The following is a 22,928-nucleotide window of genomic DNA, read 5'->3' on the forward strand; positions in this document are numbered from 1 at the left end:
GGATCAAAAAACAAAAACAATTCCGAAGAACAATTTAACATTATGTGAAAGCCCTCTTATTTCACAATGTCAGGGTCAGAAATTGATTGAAGGGTTAAACAAAAAGTTGATTAAAGCAAATAATGATGTTTTTTAATTTTGATTTGGTACCAGGGATGAACCCAGGGGCACTTTACCACTGAGCTACATCCCCAACCCTTTTTGTGAGACAAGATCTCACTAATTTGCAGAGGCTGGCCACCAGCTTATAATGCTCTCACTTCAGCCTCCTGAGTCATTTGGATTACTGTCATTCACCACTGCACCTGGCTCTTCAAACATTTTCATTGAACCTGTAAATGTACACTCATATGCTAGTATATAGGGGCAAAGGGCTCTTCATGTGCATTTTTATTGTATTCCCTTATTATCTTCATTGCATAAATTATAACCATAATTTATAAGCTGCACATTCTGGTTTCAGTTTATTAAAGGGGAGTGGAAACGTAAAGATATTTTTAAGGCAGTCCGAATACAGAATCCTATTACAGCTTTAAGTAGTATCTTCAGGTATATATTTAATTCGGCATCAGTTTTTAGTTGATCTCTACTATATCCAATTTAACTGAAGATATTCTAGCCATCTTAAATTTCATCAGCCTGCAGTATTTATTTACTGATTGGTACCAGGGATTGAACCCAGAGGTGCTTAACCACTGAGCCACATCCCCAGCCATTTCTATTTTTTATTTTGAGATAGGCCCTAAAAACTTAGTGAAACCCTAAGTGGCTGAGCCTTCCTAGCTGCTGGGATTACAGGAGTATACCACTGAGCCCACCTATTTAAATCATATTATGATGTTGCTATAACACATGCTAGCTTAAACAAAGGACTTAGATAAGTATACAGGTGAATTTGTGAAATCAGAAATTAGCGGAGGCATCCAGACTCTGTGATAATGCCTATAATCCCAGCACCTTGGGAGGCTGAGGCAGGAGAATTGAAAGTTTGAGGCCAGCCTTAGCAACTTAGAGAGGCCCCATCTCAAAATTAAAAAAGGACTTGGGATGTGTCTCAGTGATAAAGTGCCCCTGGGTTCAATCACAGTACCAAAAAGAAGAAGAAGCAAGTATGTGGGGGCATACTAGAGTATTAGCAACTATCTTGAAAACATGGGAAATCAATTAAGAGAAAGTAAACAGAATTTTACAAAAAAAAAAAAGTTGTAACAGAGACACACCCTATAATACCATAGATTTTTTTTCTGATTATATATATCCCTATAAACATAGGGAATGTTTATGCATATACATGGTAGGTATAAGAATGTTACTGCACTGTTTGTTGTAGGGAATTGAATAAAGCATGGTATATTCATATAATGGAATACCATACAGAGTTATAGTGATTGAAATGAATCTTGATGTATCAACTGAGTAGTTCTCAAAAATATGAACTGAATGGGTACAAAAACACATCACAGAAGATTTTACTATAGAATGATTCCATTTATGTAAATTATAATTATTCAATTTAATGTTCCTTTTAAAGTAAAACACTTCTAGCATACAGAAGTAAATAGATAATAGAACAAATACTCATACTCTGTATTGGCTTTATAAAAAACTAACTTACTAAACTTCTTTTCAGATTTTTTTCAATGAAAATATGCCCCTTCAAATTCTCATTCCCATTCTATCCCCACTCCCCCATTCCTGGAGGTATGCTGAATTTGGAGTTTATCACTTATATTTGCATATGCTTTTTATATGTATAATAGAGCATTGTTTTTCATATTAAATTTATTCTGATTATACATATTAACCTGCATTCTTTCCTTTTATTTGATGCTGTTTTTGAGATTTATTCATATAGATACCTTGAGTTCTTATTTATTTTCAAATAAATAGCATTTAAAAATCTTTGCACCAGTATTCTCTTGTATGAGTAGGCTATAATTTAGCTATTCCACTTCTCATATACCTTTGTGTCCAGCTTTTTGCTATTAAAAGAATACTTCAGTATACATTCTTATACAGTGTAATTTGCTTTTCTGTGCAATGTGTTTTCCTATGCAGTGTACCTATATGTGCTTGATAAACTATATATGCCTGAAAAAATGTCCTACTTTATTTTTTTAAAGCATATCATTAACATGTGTTATTCCAGAGTTTTCAAATTTCTGTATTTTCTGTTTTTAAATATGTGATCCAGAGGATATAACAATATCCTGATTGTTAAATTCATCATTATCTGTCAGTCTTATCTTTGGTTATGGTCTCACTTATATTTTTATCAGAATACTTATCCTATGTTGTCTTTTAATAATTCCACATCTGCACCCAATTTTTTGAAAGATAACAGATAGATGTATATAACTAACCAAGGCAGCCAGCTCTTAATGATCATTATGAAGGTTAAAGGTGATTGATTAAAGATGAGTTTTACATATTATAAAGTATCTTGGAGGTATGAGATATTGTTACTGAAGTAGTTAATTGTAATTTTTTTTTTTATTAGATAACATAGTTGGATCTAACAAAAACAACACAATTTGCCCTGGTAAGTATAAATTCATATTTTCTGAAATAATACAAATTCTAAGTTATTTCTTTCTCAGAGTATAAAGCATTTATATAAGGCTAAGGAAAGCATATTTTCAACATAAAATAAAATCAAATAATAGTTTCACTTTTTTCTTTATTATAAAGAAGAAATTTCACCTGCTCCAATATAAAATATGGAAAAAACAGTTGTTTTTTTTCTGTAAATTTGCAGTGTATTTTCTGTTATCGTTTTGAAGAAGGCATTATCTGTTCTTATTATCCTTGAACCTAAGTCTAAACATTGTTACTTCCACTTGGAACAGGTATAATAGGTGTGGGTCTGGTAGTATTGAAACTATACTATGTGCACCTAGCTTTTCATCTTTTCTACCAGGTTCATCAAATTTCCTGAAGAGATCTGGGTAAGGGGATACATGCCTGTAATCTCAGCCACTCAGGAAGCCAAAACAAGAGTATCACAATTTCCAGTTCAGCCTGGGCAATTTAAGGAGCCTCTGTCTCTAATAATAATGTAGAATGGGGTCTGAAGATGTAGTTCAGTGGTAAAGTATTTGCTTAGCATACACGAGGTCCTGGATTCAATCCCCAGTACCGAAAAATAAATTATATTAAAAATTCCAGGAGAACCAATTTCAAATAATTTAGAAATTAAATTGGGTTAGACAGAGATATGAGTAATTTCTTCACCTAATGTAGGAAAGGGTAAACAAGATATTTGTTAAACACCATGCATCCTTTTTTAAATATAATTGTAGAATTGAAAAATAAAAAATTATTTTTTAATGGTGAGGAATTTTGGCTGTGACATACTGGCTATTTATGTTGGGAATAAGTAAAACTTCTTACTTGCATTTAAAGTGGAAGCAATCTTTGAAATACCAGAATTATATTTTTTATGGCCATTTTGTTATGAAAAAGAATGCTGCTTTACTCCAAATGGGCTTATATTTCCACAGAGTATGTGCTTATCATCTTTTGTATTTAAAAAAAAATTGTATTTGGAGATGGCTGATTTTTTTTTTTCCTATTTTGTAAGGCTGTGATTCCACAGTTTTCTCACAGTTTAATATTTCCTATTTCGTTGCCTAAAACATTTGTAATACAGCATAATTATCCATATAAGTCCTTAATACACATTAAAATTTGATAGCAATTCATAATCATTTCTTGAATTTACAAATCAAAGCCTCTTGAGGGGGAAAAGCACACTAGTTTATTTCAGTGGGCCTCTCTTTATGGATATCATGAATTGATGTTTTTAAAATTAATAGTTTTTAATGTAATATTTTTTCACTTTATATTCAAACAGCCAAAAATATCTTTCCCTTAGATGTGTTCAAAGAAAGCATAGTTGGAGCTGCAAGCGTAGCTCAGTGGTAGAGTGCTTGCCTGACATGTATGAGGCACTAGGTTCAATCCTCAGCACCACATAAAAATAAATAAAAGAAAGGTATCGTCTATCTACAACTAAAAAATATTTTTTAAAAAGCATAGTAATTTTTCTTAAGAGATTTGTATTGAGCACTTTAGACAAAACATTTGAAGTAATTCCTCTTTAGTATGAACCCTTTTATAGCATCGTTAATATTAATGATAATACTTACTAAGGAAGCATTACCAAGAAAACTCAGTGAAATGAAGGTTATATTACATTTGTAGATTCAGATTGTTTTCTTCCTGTTAGAAAATATCTACTTAGAAGGTAAAACTGATAATACTTTCAGATAGTCCACCTAAGAAAAAGTATACATCTACAGCCTTCTTAATTGTCATAAAAACAGACAAGAAAATGGCTCTAATATATAGGATATAAGCTTATTTAGTCTATTTAGATGTATTATAATATTTTATTTTCATGAGATGACTTTCTTTTTTAGATAATTATCAAACAGCACAACTACTTGCCTTAATTTTAGAGTTACTTACATTTTGTGTGGAACATCACACATACCATATAAAAAACTACATTATGAACAAGGACTTGCTAAGAAGAGTTTTGGTCTTGATGAATTCGAAGCACACTTTCCTGGCCTTGTGTAAGTAACAATTTAAATGGACATTCTGTAAAATGTTTTTTAAGAAACAACATTTTTGGTAGAGATGATAGCTAAATTACCATTTGAAGTTTTTTCTATTTATTTGTTGAGCAGTGTGTATGCTATTAATGAGATGATTGTAAGAAGTCCTGATCTTCTCTGTTCTTAAAGGGCCAGGGGAGTAGATTACAATGGTTCCCAACTTGAATCAGGCACCCATTTAGCTTAATTTTTGTTGTTGTACAATACAATGCAATGACAGCATTTCACTAATAGAACCAGGCCTGCCATCTTTTCCCTTTGCTCATGAGACTATCATGTTCTACTGACTTAATCTCCCTAACCTCCTTTATTTTTATAATCTTAAAATAGCCAATGTTACTATTAACTGTATACATTTTTTCCTTTTCATTCCTTTCTCTGTGCCTATACAAATTTATGTAAATATATTCACACATATAGGATTTTTTGTTTTTATTTGTACAGAAACTGAATCATATTAACATACTTATTTCTCTGCCCCTCAATACTGGTAATCTAGGTTAGTTGATATGGTATAGATTAATTTTTTTTCCTAAAGATAGCAGATCATTTCATAATCTCTTTCATAAACTGTTGTATCATTTTCTAGTGAACGGATTGCAAGATTATTTTTGCTTTTTTGCCACTCCAAACTACAGTTGTAAATAGCCTGATATACTAATTTTTTTATATGTTGGTTTATTTATTTATGTAAAATAGCTTCCCAGTAATAAGATTGCCAGGATAAAGTGCTTATATACTTCATAGTTTTTAACATATTTTTATAATTTTTTTTAACTTAACATATAGCTGCCAGATTTCTTTTCCCAAAACTTGAAGCATTTGACAATATCCCTGTACTCTTATTGCCTTTTTAAAATGGTATCAATCTGATGATAATGTGGTATTCCATTCTTGTTTTAATTTGCATTGTCCCAATTTTAGTACAATATTCGTTTATCTCTGTTGTGAATTACTTGTTATCTTTTTCTTAAGAGTTCTTTCACAAAAAATACAGTTTATTTCCTCCTGGTCTTTGGGGTTTTGTTTTGTTTTGTTGATAGTTTTTTGTTTTTGTCTTGTTCAGGAAGTCTCCTATGTTCTAAGTATTCTTTTCAATTTTCTTCTAATATTTTTATTCTTTCATTTTTTACATATGTGTGTGTGTGTGTGTGTATAGTGCATCTGAAAGATGGTTTTGGATATGGTTTGAAGTGATGGTCTAGATTTGTTCTTTTCTAGATGGACAAGACAACCATACCAACACCTTTATTAAATAAACCACGTTTTCCCCACAAAATTAACTTACTATTTAATAAAGGTGGTATTTTAAACAGATACATTTATGTCTTAATTATGGACTGTCTATTCTTTAATCTCATCAGTTGAAATAATAGCAATGTTTATTGTGCCGTTATAATATGTCTGTTGTAGAGCTGGGCACAGTGGCACTCGCCTGTAAAAGGACTAGGGATTTAGTTCAGTGGTAAACTACCCAGGTTCCCAGTACTGGGAGGTTAAAATATTTCTATTATAAGAACCTACTGAGTACCCCCTTTTTTCTTTTTCATAATTTTCTTTGTTACCCTTAAGAATTTTTTCCTTGCGCAGTATCTTAAAAATTGTTTTCTTCAGGGGCTGGGGATGTGACGCAGCATAGAGCGCTCGCCTTGCACATGTGCAGCCCTGGGTTCGATCCTCAGCCCCACATAAAAATAAATAAATAAAATAAAGGTATTGTTTCCAACTACAACTAAAAAATAAATATTTAAAAAAATTGTTTTCTTCAGTTCATCTTGATTAGAATTACTCTATTTGAATTTTAATTTTGGAAGCATTAATGTATTCATAGTAGATTTTCCCATCTGGTTTTTGATAAATAGTACTTTTTGATGATTGTGCAGTACTTCCATTAACATGGTTATATTCTAATGGAATGAATTTCCAATATTTAAATATGTTGCTTTAAATTAAAAGTTACATTGTAACTGTAGCTTTGCATGCATGTCATTTCATTCACAGTAGTTTATGGGTGCCTGATTGGTCACACCTTTGCCAGTTATTTGGTTTTGGATTTTTTTGTTTTGTTTTGTTTTTTTAATCCTAAGTGAAATATTTTTTATCCTGCCACAAAAAGAGGTGATATTATAAGTCTAGCACTTCTCCCCACATTTGTTTGGTGGTGTTCCAGTTAACATACATTTATACCTTATGTAACCTGTTTCTATTTTATTCTCAGATATTTAAGCTTCTTAGAACAGGCACAACTGGATCATTTAACCAACTTCCATTCTTGAACAGACAATTGATGTTATCTGTAGAATAAATTAAGAGGGAAAGGTTACAATATCAGATACAAAAAAGATTAAAAACACAATCCTTTGTGTTCCCTAAAAATTTTAGTAATGATATTGCTAAATTTATTTAGCTAGGAAAAGCTCGTTAAAAGAGAAATTTCTTTTTTAATATTTTAAAATATGAGAAGCTCATTGCTATTTTTTCTTTTATAAATATATTTTTATCTACCACACTACATGCTTTCCCAAGGAAAAATAGCTCATACAGTTGGTAAATAAGGGAATGTTATTATAATGTCAAAGTAGCGGTAATTCACAGATGGTTTTTTCAAGGCAGGAAGAGCTAGAATCCTGGGAGAGGAATTAAAACCTTCATTGGAACAGTTAAAAAATGAAACAAAAAGATTTTTTTTAGATATCCTGTATTGTCCTTTGGTGTATTTTCAGAAAATCTGGAAACATCTGCCTTCAGATTTCCATCTCCCAGAAAGGCTATCTTGACTCTTGGCAGACTGTATACCATTCCTCTCTTGACCTTGCCCCCCAATTCATACTGAACTATCTTTACTGTGTCTACCAAGCACTGCTAAATGTTATCATCATCGTCATTTATAGGTTTTTAATATTTTTTTCCTTCTCTTTGCCATGGAGCTGACCACCTAAGTGAATTATTTATCTCCCAGATACTTTTTCCTGTGGTATTCTTAACTCTGGCTATAAAGTTGTACCAGTTTTTACCTATCTTCCCTGAACTCTTTATTTTTCTCAAAACCCAATTGTTTTAGTGCACAATTTTACTTTTTGTTTTATTTTTTATTTATTTATTTATTTATTTTAAAATCTCTTTATTTTTATTTATGTATCTTCATGTGATGCTGAGGATTGAACCCAGTGCCTCACGCTTGGGAGGCAAGTGCTCTACCACTGAGCCACAACCCCAGCCCCTTACTTTTTGTTTTAGAAGAACGTATATACTACTTTATGGCAAAAATACTTCTAAAATAATAAATAATAGTAAAATCACCAGCTTATTCCCTTGTTTATATTTAATTAGGTGCTCTTCGCTTTATGAGACGGATAATTGGCCTTAAAGATGAATTTTACAATCGTTACATCACCAAGGGAAATCTTTTTGAGCCAGTTATAAATGCTCTTCTGGATAATGGAACTCGGTACAATCTGTTGAATTCAGCTGTTATTGAGTTGTTTGAATTTATAAGAGTGGTAAGTTTATATTAAAGAACTCTTAGTGATTATATGTAAAAGAATTAACTATTTGTGAAGAAGTAATTATATATAAAAGTAAAATAATGATATGTAAACAAGTGATTTCTTCATTCCCCCTTTTCTCCTAAAATTGTGATTCTAAGTGTCTTAGAATGTATTTCTAATAAACTAAAGTTTTTTTAAAAAATCAGATACTTTTATATTCTTATTTGCCATGTTGTTGTAGTTTAGTGTGTTTTGTTTTGTTTTTGGTGTGTGTGTGTGTGTGTGTGTGTGTGTGTTTTCGTGTGTAGCTGGGGATCAATTATAGGTCCTAAAAGTGAAATTCAGTGTAAACTGTTTTGTTTCTGTGGTCCTGGGGATTGAACCTAGGGCCTTCTGCATGCACAGCAAGCATTCTACCAACTGAGCTATATATAGCCCCTCAATTACTTAATTTTGTCAGTTCCATTTTTACTGGCCAAATATTTCAGGATCACATTTGGCATATAAGCATTTCAATCATGCATACCATTCATGTGATTTAAGGTAGTTTTCTGTTATAGGGTAGTAATAAAAAAGATGGATAGATAAGATTGTGAAATAATTTGGTAGACATTGATGCAAAATACATAAAAGATATGATGAGATCTTATAATTTTTAAGTTGGAGAGACCAGAAAGACAAGGAATAGATGTACTCCTTCAATTACCTTACTTTGCAGATGAGGAAATTAAGATAACCAAAATGATCAAGAGCTTTCATTTGATTAGTAGCACAATCAGTATTTGAAACTATGTCTCGTCTCAGTTTCAGGCAACAAAAGATGTGTCATAAAAAGACCTTGAGAGAGCTATATTTGAACTATAGGAATAAGATAGTACAACAAATTAATCATTACAACAAATTTACCTCTGCTGCACATATACACACAGAAATTATTCCATCAAGGAAATGGCTACATTGTTGGAAAGAACAATTTTTAAAAAATGAAAGCTAGAAATTTACTCTCTGGTTGTTTCTTAATAAATGTGATTTCCACTGATTACATGTTATTCTCATATGAAGATTATTTGGCTAACTAGATTGTTTTTCTGAGAATATTAGTAAAGAAGGAATGCAGTTAACTGGCTCACTAGTATCTGAACCCATGTTCATAGCATATTTTTTAATGAATCAGAGCTCTTTATATTCTTGTGTACTTTTTTATTAACATGTATTTTTTCCTATCTAATACTGACAAAATGATACGTTGGTTCACAATCCCATCCCTAGTATCATAATTGAATTTACATTTTTCTGAAAGTAAATTTGAGTAATAAATATATTGAATTCCCAAAATTATCCTTTTGGTCCATATAAAATAGTATATATCAGTAGAATTACAGATATGTATTTCATTGGAACTATGTGTGTACTATTGTCAAAGGAATCTGTTATTTAGATACAACATGCTATTTTCATAAATAGGAGTCACTAAATTGATGTTAAAATATGATTTTAACATCTGCCCTTTAGTAATAAGCCATGTGCTCTTAATCAGAACACCCAGCCTCTCTGTCTCATTTTGTGTTTTTAGAAAACAGTATAATAAAACAAAATAGAATTGTGAGAATCAAGTGAAATTGTATGTGAAAGTGCTTTTTAAACTGAAGTGCTACAAAAATGCAAAAAATCAAAGATGTAAACTAAATCCATTTACTTTTCAAATGTTCTTTATAGTCTCCAAAAAGGGCTCCAGTGAATTGCTTCTCCTTTTCCCCAAGTTTTTTGTGGAGTCCTGGTTCATGTATAAAGAAACTGGGACATTTATTTTTGGAAAGTGATTTTGAAAAACGTTTTTTAAATCAGCTTTGGAACTACATTTTTTTTTTTAATTTTTCTTCTAACAAACATTGTATTGTATTTGAAATGTAAATTTTGTGCTTATACAGGAAGATATCAAGTCTCTGACTGCACATATAGTTGAAAACTTTTATAAAGCACTTGAATCGATTGAATATGTTCAGACATTCAAAGGATTGAAGACTAAATATGAACAAGAAAAAGACAGACAAAATCAGAAACTGAACAGGTATTGCTGGAGTATACTATATTTATAGCTTACAAATTGAGTCCAAACATTTCCATAGTTTAGATTTTTTTATTTGAAATTTACCAAGGAATTTTCTGTCACTAGATAGGACAGGGTTGTGTAAGAGAACAGGCTTTCCTCCTTACCCCAAATAATCTAGTAACTCCAAATCCATTATATGATGACTTGCTACCCTGTATGATAACTCAAGATGAATTTTTAGTTGAGTTTATAATATCTGAAAATATTTTAGAGAATTGGACTATATTTTGTAGCATGACTGAGGTGATTTTGATATAATTTGCACACAGTTAAAATTACCTTAGTTTCTCTTGGAACTAATGTAGTCATGAATTTTAAATCATTACTCAATATTTGTGATATATTTCTTACAGTGTACCATCTATATTGCGTAGTAACAGATTTCGCAGAGATACAAAAGCCTTGGAAGAGGATGAAGAAATGTGGTTTAATGAAGATGAAGAGGACGAAGGAAAAGCAGTTGTGGCACCAGTTGAAAAATCTAAGCCAGAAGATGATTTTCCAGATAGTTATGAAAAATTTATGGAGACTAAAAAAGGTATTAACATTCTGAAATTTTAAAAAATTGTGCCTCCTTTTGTTTAGTACAGAAATTTATCTGTATGGGCATTCTTTTCATGTTTAAATTTTTTTTTTTTCATGTTTGGTTTTTATTTAGAAATTTTATCATCTACTAACACTTTTCCTTCTATGGAGTCTAGGCTTTATTCTACACTAAAATTCTGCTAGGGATTTTTATTACTAGATTATTTGAGGATTTCTGTTATTATTGAATAATAAAAAATATATAGATTCAAAGAAATATTCTGTAGTACTTTACCTTCACTTTTTAAAGCTTAGAAAACTGAGCTCAAAGAAATAACTTTGTTCTAAATTTTAAAGCTTTTATAAAACTTGCCTAAAGAAAATAATTAAGAAAAAAAGTTAAATTTCCCCCGACATTCAGATATGTCTAACTTGTTTCATAAAACTAAGATCTTATTACTTATCTTTCAGAATAACTAATCACTTTAATTTTATGTCCTCAGGAGTTGGCATTTTTGGAATACTGTCTTGCAGATATCATTTAAATGCTTAATAAAAATTTATATGTTAAAAGACAAAGCATTTCCTGGACTTATAAGGAATATGCACCTTTTGATAGACAGATTCTTCTTAATCCTTATAGGTACCACTCTTACTACTGTTGAAAGAAGCAGTAAGGCCATACTTTTAAGTATTGCAGCCAGTGTTGAGTGCCATGCTGTTAAGAATCACATACAGAAATAGAAGTAACTGGATATTAAAGGGGCTGGATGCTTATACCATAAAAGAAATATAAGGAAACTGGAATATTCAGGGAATGAGACACTGATAGACTTGATATAGATATTTTAAGTATTAATTGTGGGGGAGGTTATTAGGTTTTAACAAGGAATAAAGAAGTATAGAGTCAGTGAACAGAAGACAATAAAAGGAAGAGGCAGACAGTAGACAGTTCATGAATCTTTTCAAGAAAACAGTACAACATTGTAGAACTCTAGCATAGAATGGCTGATTCTTATATGATTCTTTTTTGGCTGATTCTTATATGATTCTTTTTTTTTTTTTTAAGAGAGGAAGAGAGAGAATTTTTTAATATTTATTTTTTAGTTTTCGGTGGACACAACATCTTTATTTTATTTTTATGTGGTGCTGAGGATCGAACCCAGCACCCCGCACATGCCAGGTGAACGCGCTACCGCTTGAGCCACATCCCCAGCCCTCTTATATGATTCTTAATGCTCTGATGCTCACAAAATTAGATTTCTGGGACTCCAGGTTATACAGATATCACCATACACATGCTATCCTCTTAGAAAGCAAAGGCAGTGTGTTATTTTGATGTTTTAATTGTTATTTTCAAATGATTTGATTTAGCATTATTTATTGATATAGGCTCAAATTTTTACTTTTGCTTTTAGCAAAAGAAAGTGAAGATAAAGAAAACCTTCCCAAAAGGACATCTTCTGGTGGCTTCAAATTTACTTTCTCCCACTCTGCGAGTGCTGCTAATGGAACAAACAGTACAAACAGTAAATCTGTTGTGGCTCAGACACCACCAGCAAGTTCTAATGGGTCTTCTTCCAAAACTACAAACTTGACTACGTCAGTAACAGCCACCAAGGTATGTGAATTAGCACTACACAAAAACAAACTTTGCCTTTTCCATCTGTAAAATTGTTTCATGTTTACTGAAGAAAATTTGTAAAATCAGAGCAATTTCAGAGAGGAAAGAACTTAAACCATCAGAACATGATGGTTAATATTTATTTACTTTTCTTCAGATCTGAGTTTATCTGACACAAAATTGAAATACTCCTATAAACACATTGTGTGTTTGCTTCTGTTTATTATAAGAATGTTGTGTTATTAAAATGTTATTGACTGTAGAATCTCATTTTATTTAGCTATATCATAATATATGTAAGCATCCTTCCCCATCCCTCCCCATACCTAATTGTTTTTTTTAGTACTAAGTTGATTCTGATATTTCACTGATTTGACTACTAGTTGTTGTATTTTACATTATTTTATTGAATAGTTAAAGTACTAGAATGTTTTCACACATATTGTCAAATTCATCTCCAAAGGTCTGTATCAGTTTATTTTCCCATCAGCAGTATATGGGTGTGCTTGAATCACTGCAGCTTTGTCAGTGTTGTTATAATTATTCTTAATCTTTTCCAGTTAGGTAGAGTATGTAATATCTCTTTTCCAATTATGTCACTTATTATAGTAGTAAGGTTGAATTCTCTCCTTTGTGTGTTGTCTGTTCATAGTGCCGTTTAAAAATTGGTTTATATTTTTCTTAATGTAAATGAATCTTTGGTTAAGGATATTAAGAATATATCTGTAATTCTCACAGCAAATGTACTTCCCATTGCTTATTTTTCTTTTTATAAACAAATTTAAATTTTATATCAAACTATTCTATTATTTATTTAGATTTTTCACTGCGTGAAACCATTCTTTCACAAAAAAAGAGTGACTTAAAAATTAAAATGCATTAGAATATAGGACATCAGTTTGTGTGCGTGTGTGTGTGTGTGTGTGTGTGTGTAGATAGATAGATAGATAGATAGACAAAACAAGGAAAATGTTATAGTAATACAAAACTTAACTGAAGGAATACATCTTGTTTTGAACAGGAAATATACTTTTACTGTTTAGCAGAAATGTAGAATAACTTTTTTTATTGGTGCATTATAGTTACACATAATTTATTATGCCATGTTTGTACATGCACATAACTTAATGAATCATTCAGTATTGTATTGAGGTAGGCTTTTGATTAAAGATAACATAAGTAGCATTTTCAATGAGATTCTGTTTGAAACATTCAGGTTTTTTTAACTGGAAATTTTTAAAATTTATTTTCACTCTTCAGTAAGTATATCGAATATATCGATATTAGTATATCAAGACATTAAGAATATCTGCCATGGAATTTTACTGTGTGGTTCAAATCTTGGCTCTGCTTCTTTCTAGCTATTTGACCTTGAAAAGTTATTTATTTCTCCAGGCCTTAGATATCTGATTTTATATGGAGATATATCATCAGCACTTGCTTTATAAAGCTTGTTAAGAAATTTAAATTATTTAGTAAATGTATCGTGCTTAGATTACTGCTTAGCACTTTCTTTTAAATCAACATAAAACATGTACTTATTTTCAAAAGTCAAATACTGGTCACATTTATATTTTTTTAAAAAATCAGTACTATGTTTCTGCTATATATATATATTTTTTTTTTCCCTTCCCTTTTTGGTACTAGGAATTGAACCCCTGGGGCTTTCAAACACTGAGCCACATCCCCTTCCCTTTGTTATTTTTTATTTTGAAGCAAGCCCTCACTGAGTTGCTGAGCTAGCTTTTGGAACTTGTGATCCTCCAGCCTCAGCCTCCCAACTTGCTGTGCACCACAGCAGCTGGTGCTTTATATTCTTAATAGCTGTTTTTACTTTTGTAAGTAATGTTATTGCTGCTGTGTTGTTTATCAAGTTCAGACATAATTTGTTAATTCCCTTATTATGGAATGAATGTTTAGCCTTCTTATTTTCACATTTGAATACTCCTTACAGCATCCTCACCTTTATTTCTCCATTTATCGTAATTTTTTAAAAAGTGTTTGATAAGTTTGTGATAATGAAGACAACATAAATATTGTTTATTTTATACTCTTCTGTAGTGTTAGTCTTTATAAATTTTCACTTTTTCTAGAGTAAACATCAGTACTGCCTTTTCTTTTGTTAAAATAGTTATGTGTCCATTGCTAATTCTGAAGGACTTTTCTTAGGTTATTTTCGTGCATTTTTCTCTTGAAATCTTTCATTCTGTGCCAATCTAGACTACTTGCTATACAGCCATTGTCTTGAGGCTTCCTTTTTTGCCTTTACTCTAAGACTTTATTTTTGCTTCTCTCCTGTCTTGTAATATTATTTGTTTCCCAAATCCTATGTCTCTGTTTTTTTCTTGATTTCCTGTCTCATTTTGATGGAGTATATCTTCTATTTTAAACTTTTATTAACAATTTAACTGAATGCAAAACCAGATTGGCAATAATTTTTCTTAAAAAAAATGAAGCTTTTGTTGTCCAGAGTTTTTAAAGACATTCTTATTCCTCATCCTTTTTGTGTGACTTTATTTTCTTCATGAAAGCATTTAGGGTTTTAGGGTTTTAGCCCTACATTTGAAAATTTAACAGTCATTCTTCCATTGAACAGTCATGTCCTTCTATTTTGGAACATTTTCTGCTGTTTCACTATAAGTTATTATTTGGATGGAGTCTTCTGGATTTGTCCTTCTAATCATTTCTGTGTTTTCCTGTCCCTTTTTTTTTGGTGATATTTCCTTATCCTTCCAGACAATTGTTTCAATTAAGTGCAAGCACAAATGTGTTTTCCAACCCTTTTGTCACTAACAACAGATTATAAAATATATTCTATGTCTTTTGGGATAAAAACAGTGATTTTCTTAAAACACGTTAATTGCCCCATTACACTAGATTTTCACAAAATTTTGAAATTAAATAAGAAGTAAAGCACTAATTTAATTTGTTTACAATACTCTTGAAAAACTATGGCCACATTCCTTAAAGATGTCAGGTTCTTTATCCCAGTGGCCTTTAGTTTAGCTATTTCACCACAGGTGTCAATTGATGCAGTTGAAGATGGGCAAGACTTTAGGTCCTAATGAAATTTTTTTTTAAATATTTTTTTTAGCTGTAGACACTTTAGTTTTACATGGCGCTGAGGATGAACCCAGTGCCTCACACATGCAAGGCAAGCGCTTTACTACTGACCTATAGCATCAGCCCCCCAATGAAATTTTTTAAAAGATACTTTTTAAAGATTTGAATGCTATAAAGACACAAAGCACTTTGTTATATACACATTTTCTGAGAAAAAACTTAGTAGCTTCTTAATGTGATTAGTGAATGCTAAAATAGATACTTCTTTTGCTACAGATTCACAGAAAAAAAAAAAAATCAACCCTTCATTTTTTTTCATGTAAAGTTTCACTTGATCTTTCCATGTGAAAACATTAGAAAAACTCCTGCATAGACTTCAAAAGGATGAATATACCTTAATCTGTAGTTAAACCCTAATAATGGACATTAAAGTTATTTCCTGCTCTTTGCAGTTAGAAGCACTGCAACAATGTGACCTACAGTCAATCATTTCACATACATGTATTTTTCTACATAGAATGTGTTTATAATTCTGATAATTATTCCAAATGTAAAATAGGAATAAATGGATAATTTCTTAACCTAATAATATACTTCCATTACTAAACGCTAGTTTTGTACATAGGAAATACCAGAAGTATTCCCACTTAATCGGGAACATGACAAAATGCCACTAACACTGCTGTTGTTCTGGTGTATTGATCAAGGCAGTTAGGTGAGATAAAAGTTGTTAATATCAAAAGGGAAATATAAAAACTATCGCTTTGGTTTTTTTAAAATATTTAAAATCATGTGTTAGTAAGATATATCTTCTTTATTTCCTTCAGTGAAGGATGATTCTTGAATTCCATTTCAGATTTATTAACATTAAGAGTTATTTATATCATTAATGTTATTATATATTATACATACTAAATACTGTTCTCTAATTACTGGATGTTGAAGCATACTTGCATACTTCATCATCTAAGTAAATTATCACTAGAGGAATTGGTTTGTTTCAGAAAAAAAATTACATTGTCTCTTCATAATTTGTCTTGATTCCTTTTTTAACTTTTGTTTTGTTAATGGTTTCTTTGTTTTGTATTTGATATTTTCCTTACATTTTTGGTGCTTCATATAAGTAACCGGATACCATAGCATAAGTCTATAGTCCCAGCTACTTGGGAGGCTGAGGCAGGAGGCTTGCTTGAGTCCAGGAATGCGAAGCCATCCTGGGCAACATAGCAAGACCTTGTCTCAGAAACAAAAAAGAAAAAGATTTAACAAGTTGTCAATTCAGTAAAAGAAAGGATCAACAAATGATGTTATAAACTGGATATCCACATGCAAAAAAGTTATGATGGATCCCTAACTCATACCATGTACGAAACAACTCAAAATGAATAAAGAACTAAACATTGGAGTTAAAAACATAAAATCCTGAGGGAAAACACAGGTGTAAATGTTCATGACTTTGGATTAGGCAGGGATATCTTAGATATGAAATAAAAAGAAAAAAAAACTAAATAAATTGAATTTCATCAAAATTAAAAACTAATGTGCTTCAGAGGATACTACTGTAAAGTGAAGACAACCTACAAAATGGGAGAAAATATTGCAAATCATGTAAGGAATTGGTACCCAATACCTCAATGTAACAACCCAGTTTTGAAATGGACAAGTATTTGAATAGACATTTCTCCAAGGAAAATACATAAAATACATAAATATTTAGCATTATTAGCCAGCTAAGGAAATACAAAACTACAATAAAGTACCACTTCACACCCATTAGGATGATTGTAATTTTAACAAAAAATGGACAAAAGCAGTGTTGGCAAGGTTGCAAAGAAATTGTGACCCACTTGCTGATGGGGAGGTAAAAATGCAGCAGCTTCGGAGTACAGTCTGGTAGTTCCCCAGAAAATTAAACACACAAGTTAACCATATGATTCCAGCAATTCCACATCCCAGTACATATTCAAGAAAACTGAAACATGTACATGAATGTTAATAGCAGCATTATTCAGAATAGCCAAAAAGTGTCCTAATGACTAGTTTAATAAAATGTGGTATATCCAAATGATGGTTATTATTCAGACATGAAGAGGAATGATGTGCTGATATATGCTACAATATAGATTAAACCAATCACAAAAAGCCATACACCACAAATCCATGGAAAAAAAGACCCGGACGGACCCTGGAAAGTGACTGTTAATGCGGTTTGAGACTTTTAGGAATAGGGGAGGGTGATGGAATTAGTAGTGATGGTGCATTAGTAATGATGGTTGTAATTTACTAAAATTGCTGAATTGTATACTTTAAAGGGGTGATTTGGACTTAGAGCAGTGCTTTGGGGGAAGGTAGTTTACTTTAGTTTAACCACCCACTTAGATGGCTCCAATGGCTTGGGTAGGAACTAATTGTTACAGCATAGCTAGTCTACCACATCTGGGAAGTATAAGCTTCACTGAGGTGTTCTGAGCCTGAAAAAGAAAGGGGGGTGGTGCCTGCTCAGTTTTACAGAATTAAGTTTATCCCATTTTCATCCTGGCATCTTACCTTTGCCCTTTACTTTGCCTGAAGTCCCAAAGTTCTTTATAGAGTGATTTTCTCTATAGAGTCTATTTTCTTTATAAATGGTGGTGATGGAAGAACACAGATTTCGTGGCTGTCAGAGGGACAGGATCAATGGCCCGCTTGTCTGTTTTACTTGTCTTCCCTCTTTTCCCCCACTGTTTTTGTACCTTTGCTGTTGAGTCTTCTGAAGTTCTCTAAGAAAAATCAATTTATTCTCATTTCTTTATCTCATTATAGATACTTAGTTCTGGTTTCTATTAAGAGTTACCTTGTCTCTGATTTTTCTTGTCCAAATATTCCTTAGCTTTCCTATGCTATTTTTCCCTCTTCCATTTCTTTGAGGGTAAATTTCTTTCACTTCAGTGAAGTTTTAGAAGGCAGAAGTAAATGCATTTATTGATCTTCCAACAGCTATAGTCAATGTAAGTTCTCAAATTACACAGATGTAATAATTTTTAAAAATTAATGCTAAGAAAAAACTAGATAAATTTATAGTGCAAAAATCCTTAATAACTTCACATCTTATCCATATAATATTCCACATACAAAAATGGTTTTCAACTTCATTAATAAGAAAAATCATTATAAAAAATGAAATTTTTAAGAGAATACTCCTTAAAAACAATCCAAACGTCAACAGAAAATGTTTGATGGGTGAGTCCATACAATGGAATACAAAAGTTTTGAAAGAATAAAATGGAATTTATGTGCTAACATCAGAACTTTTCTACCATGTATTTTTAAGTGGAACATGATTGTGGGTACCTGTACTTATTAACAACTTGATATTTTAAAACAATAAATTTCTGGATGTATACATTAAAAATATGGAATCTATCCAACTTTATAGGGTACATCTGGATTATATAAGCCTTTTGACTTCCAACATTTCACATTTTGTATTCTTATTTTTATTGTAAACATGATTTTTAAATGTATGTTTTTGGTATGTATATGCATTGAAATATGAATAAAATTCAAAATTAAATTGTTTTGGTGGGCTTTTCAGACAATTTATTAATCTTAAACCAAAAAATATCATTTAGGTGTTAACCATTTGAGACTGAAATATTCGTACATTATGGTACATCTTCTTAAGCATAATTAAAATGTATTGGTAACTCACGGTCATCTTTGTGAATATCACTGATGCTTTTTTATACTGCAGTTCTTCTTTCTTCTCTCCCAATTTGTGTGACTTAGAAACCAAATAACAGAAATAATGATAAATGGTAGCTAAGAGCACTTACTGAACACTACATACCAAGTACTCAGCCAAAAGTGCTTTATATCTTGTGTTTTCAATCTAATTTTCAACTAGTTCAGTGAGATCTAAATACTACTACTATGCAAATTTTACAGATGAAGAAAACTGAATATAGAGATATTAAATCATTTGCCCAGGTTCGTGCAGATATATAGTAAAAACATTGCAATTTGAACTCAAGACTACAGTCAATGTATTAATATGCTGCCTCTTGCTTACTGGAACTTCAGACCACCTATGACTTTGCTGAGAAGAAGTAGGATTCTCACAAATATATTTAGTTCACAGACTTTCTAATAACTATTCTAGGTGCACAAAGCCCTTTTTTGATGAACAGTAATGTTTTACTTAGGTTCTGATAAAATGTTAACACCAGATGCCTATATTCTTAGGTATGAAGAATGAGTTATACTTTAGCTGTATTTGTTCATCCACTACAGGTCTGAAGGGTTTGAACTAAATAATGTTTACAGTTAAGAGGGCTAAGTTTCATGGAATTGGTTCAAAGTAGTTGCAATTCTGTGGACTGCTACAATTTTCTGGAGAGTACAGAGCTTCAATTGGACTTTAAAAGGAGTCCGTTGTTCATAAAAGGTCAAAACCTTGAATTGCCTCATCCTTATTTTCAGTTATTAGCTTTTAGTAACCAGGTGATGTTACTGGTTAGTGATGTCTTCAGCCTTTTAAACTATTCTTCAAAAGCAGAATGAAAACAATGTGTACTAAGTAATAAAATACACACATGAACAGACTACAGACTTCATTTCCCCACAGTGAAGTTTTGCTGAATTGAGTTCTTAAAAATCTAAGAAATAGTAGAAAAGCTGAGGATTACTGAGTATGCTACCAATTAGTACTCAGTAAATGTTCATGATTTTAGGCAGTTCCTTTCTTAAATTCCAATGTGTTAATATCAGATATGTCTGATTTAGAAAAATAGTTTCTAATATCTTTTAGTGAAAACATTTGTACTAATAATTGTACCAATAAGGTTTTTTTTTTTTTTAAGTTACCTGTTTAAAACATTTTTTTAATTCTTCAATAGGGAAGTTTGGTTGGCTTAGTGGATTATCCAGATGATGAAGAGGAAGATGAAGAAGAAGAAACATCCCCCAGGAAAAGACCTCGTCTTGGCTCATAAAATATTTACTGGGGGACTCCCAACATGTGGTCTTCTTACTAAAATGCTGCAACTGTTCAATGAGTGGAAAAATCTGAATCAGAAAGCTTTCTCACTTGAACTTATAAATATACAAGGAGTAGCAGAAGATCCTCAGTATATCATCTAGGAGAGTTTAGTTCTATAAAAAAAAGAAAAAAGAAAAAAAAAAAAAAAAAACGAGGATTCCCAGGAACTTGATTGCTTGCCAGTAATTAAGGGGTTTGCCTTTTCAGGCTGTAAAAAATTGAAAAAAAAAAAAAATTTTTTTTTTTTAATTTAAAAAAAAAAAAAAAAAGGCTAGTTACCAGAACCTGGGAGATAGTTTCTCAGCAAGGAAAGTCTCAGGTTTGGGGGAGGGAAAAGGTTGGTAAAATAATATTAATGCAGGGTTGCTCTGGGGGGTATCCAGTCTAGAAAAACGTTACAAAACTTCAGTTGCAAACCCAATAACATTACTTGTATAATGGTGCTGGCCATGTTATTGTTTTAATCAGTTGCCTCTTTTTAAAAAAAAAAAAAATTTATGGAAAACAAATAGAACTATCAAAAAAAAAAAAAAAGAAGAAGTAGTAGTCAAGCTTTTGGGACCATTTCTTTGAAGACTTCACAGAAATTCAACCTTTTGAATAGTTGGAGGGAAATACACCCTGTATTACAGCACATGTTAAATTTTCTACACCAAGAATTTTCAGTATGTATTTTGACAAAAATAAGCTGCATTCAAAATGGATAGTTTTGTTAATAAAATTTTTAAATCAGCACTTTTGAGATAATAGTAGCCAAGAAAACAGTTTGTTAGTATTCCATAATGATCCTCTTCAGAATCTTGGAAATGGACAGAACAGAATGTTTTTCAGTAACCTACCAGTACAATCCTTTGTAGAAGATAAATTCTGAAGTCCCTTTTTGCTTTGTTAGTAAAAAGTGTTTATCTTCAGAGCTGCAGGCAAGTATTAAAGCATAATTTATAAAGACTAATTTTTAAAAAAGTGCTGAATTGTAGTATTTAATATCTAGAAGCCATTTTGATCCAAGGAGTTAAGTGTCAAGTCACATGCAGTACAGGAAACTTTCCCACAAGCAGACAAGGGTGTATGTAATACAAACAGCTGCTTTTTTAAAAGACTAAAAGCACATTCCATGTACCTAAAGGAATTTAAAATAACAAATTGAGGCAAACAGTTACAATGTTTTATTTTTAGAACAGCAGTTAACTGTAAATATTTTAATGTTAGTTTGCTCATCTATGATCTGAGATCATGCTGAGATGAGAAAAATGTCCCCAAACTACAATTTAATGCATTGGGAAAAAAAAAATCTAAAAATAGTAATTCCAGCTACAGTCTTTAGATCACCTTTGTAATGTGTTAATGGGTCCATTTTTTTCCTGGAATAGCTTAAACTGAAGCAGTTTCCCCTGTTTTGGAGATTTTGTAGTTAATTTTAATTTTGGCTATTGTTTGGAAAAGATGGGCTGTCTGTGTAGATATGAAGTATAGTTTTTCCATAAAACAGATGTTTATTTTGTATTAAAAATACCACTGTACTTGTTTTACACCATTTGTATACATGTGGTGATATTAATGCTGAACTGTAAAATTCAGGAATTAAAATGTGACCCTGTAATTCCATGATTGATGCTTGTGTTTGTTTTATGGTAAATATAAATTAACTCCATTTTAAATTATCTTTTAAAAGCCAATAAAATTATCATCCATAAATTTATTATAAGCCACTAGATCATGCAACAGTCTGAATGAAAGCCCTAAACCAATAACGGTCAACTGCACTTTTAACATCACTGATTACTTATAGAAAGTGAGCCTTGGGCAAGTAGAATCTCAGCACCAAAGATCACAGCAAAAAGCTATTCTTACATCTTTGATTACAGGTATACATACAATAAAAACCTTACAATTTCATAACACAAGTGAGGTTATTTTCAACCAAGATCATATGAACACTCTTTCAAGCAAGTTTTATCAAGCTTCTTAGTTTTTATTAAATTCCTTCTTATAATCTAAAAGCAGCCCAAACCTAAAATATTACCCTATTTATTCTTGACTCAATTTTTTAAGTTCCAGTAGGAAGTTATCTTTGTATCTTATGAATACTTCAATTTTCCTTTTTAAAAAACTGACTTGAGTCTCAAACTTTTAAATCAACTTCATCATGGAAACTTTATAGCAGAAATGTGAATGTTTTCTTGAAATACAGGATGAGTTTTCACGGTACATATCTTATCAACATGAAAATAAAACATACCTTGATAGCTCAACTATAGGAGTCCACATTCACTGCCATCTTAAATAACTGCCCTCAGGCAGATCCTTATTTTCACTCATTGAAGCAAACCAGAGCCCACATTTGTGTACCTTAGGTCCTCTTAAAATATCTGTAAATGTAGTGAATATAAAAGCTATTTTTAATTAAAAATTACATGAAATCATTCTGTTTTAAGCACTAGGTTTCTTCATCCATCTAGTGATAAAAATGTAG

At 31.4% G+C, this 22,928-nt stretch overlaps 1 protein-coding gene across 1 annotated transcript in view; it reads left to right on the forward strand.

Annotated features, from left to right (window-relative positions):
* The window catches only part of Ppp4r3b (protein phosphatase 4 regulatory subunit 3B), a 62,006-nt gene extending 39,946 nt beyond the window's left edge, over positions 1 to 22,060 (forward strand). The window contains exons 9-15 of the mRNA XM_048804938.1: positions 2,501 to 2,542; positions 4,425 to 4,583; positions 7,956 to 8,125; positions 10,042 to 10,181; positions 10,577 to 10,761; positions 12,167 to 12,369; positions 20,313 to 22,060. Coding sequence (XP_048660895.1) covers positions 2,501 to 2,542; positions 4,425 to 4,583; positions 7,956 to 8,125; positions 10,042 to 10,181; positions 10,577 to 10,761; positions 12,167 to 12,369; positions 20,313 to 20,408 — 995 coding nt within the window. The 3' untranslated portion in view covers positions 20,409 to 22,060. The remainder of the gene's footprint in view (positions 1 to 2,500; positions 2,543 to 4,424; positions 4,584 to 7,955; positions 8,126 to 10,041; positions 10,182 to 10,576; positions 10,762 to 12,166; positions 12,370 to 20,312) is intronic.
* Positions 22,061 to 22,928: the final 868 nt, after the last annotated feature.

Source organism: Marmota marmota, unplaced genomic scaffold, assembly GCF_001458135.2.
Source record: "Marmota marmota marmota unplaced genomic scaffold, marMar, whole genome shotgun sequence".
In the NCBI taxonomy this organism is placed as follows: Eukaryota; Metazoa; Chordata; class Mammalia; order Rodentia; family Sciuridae; genus Marmota; species Marmota marmota.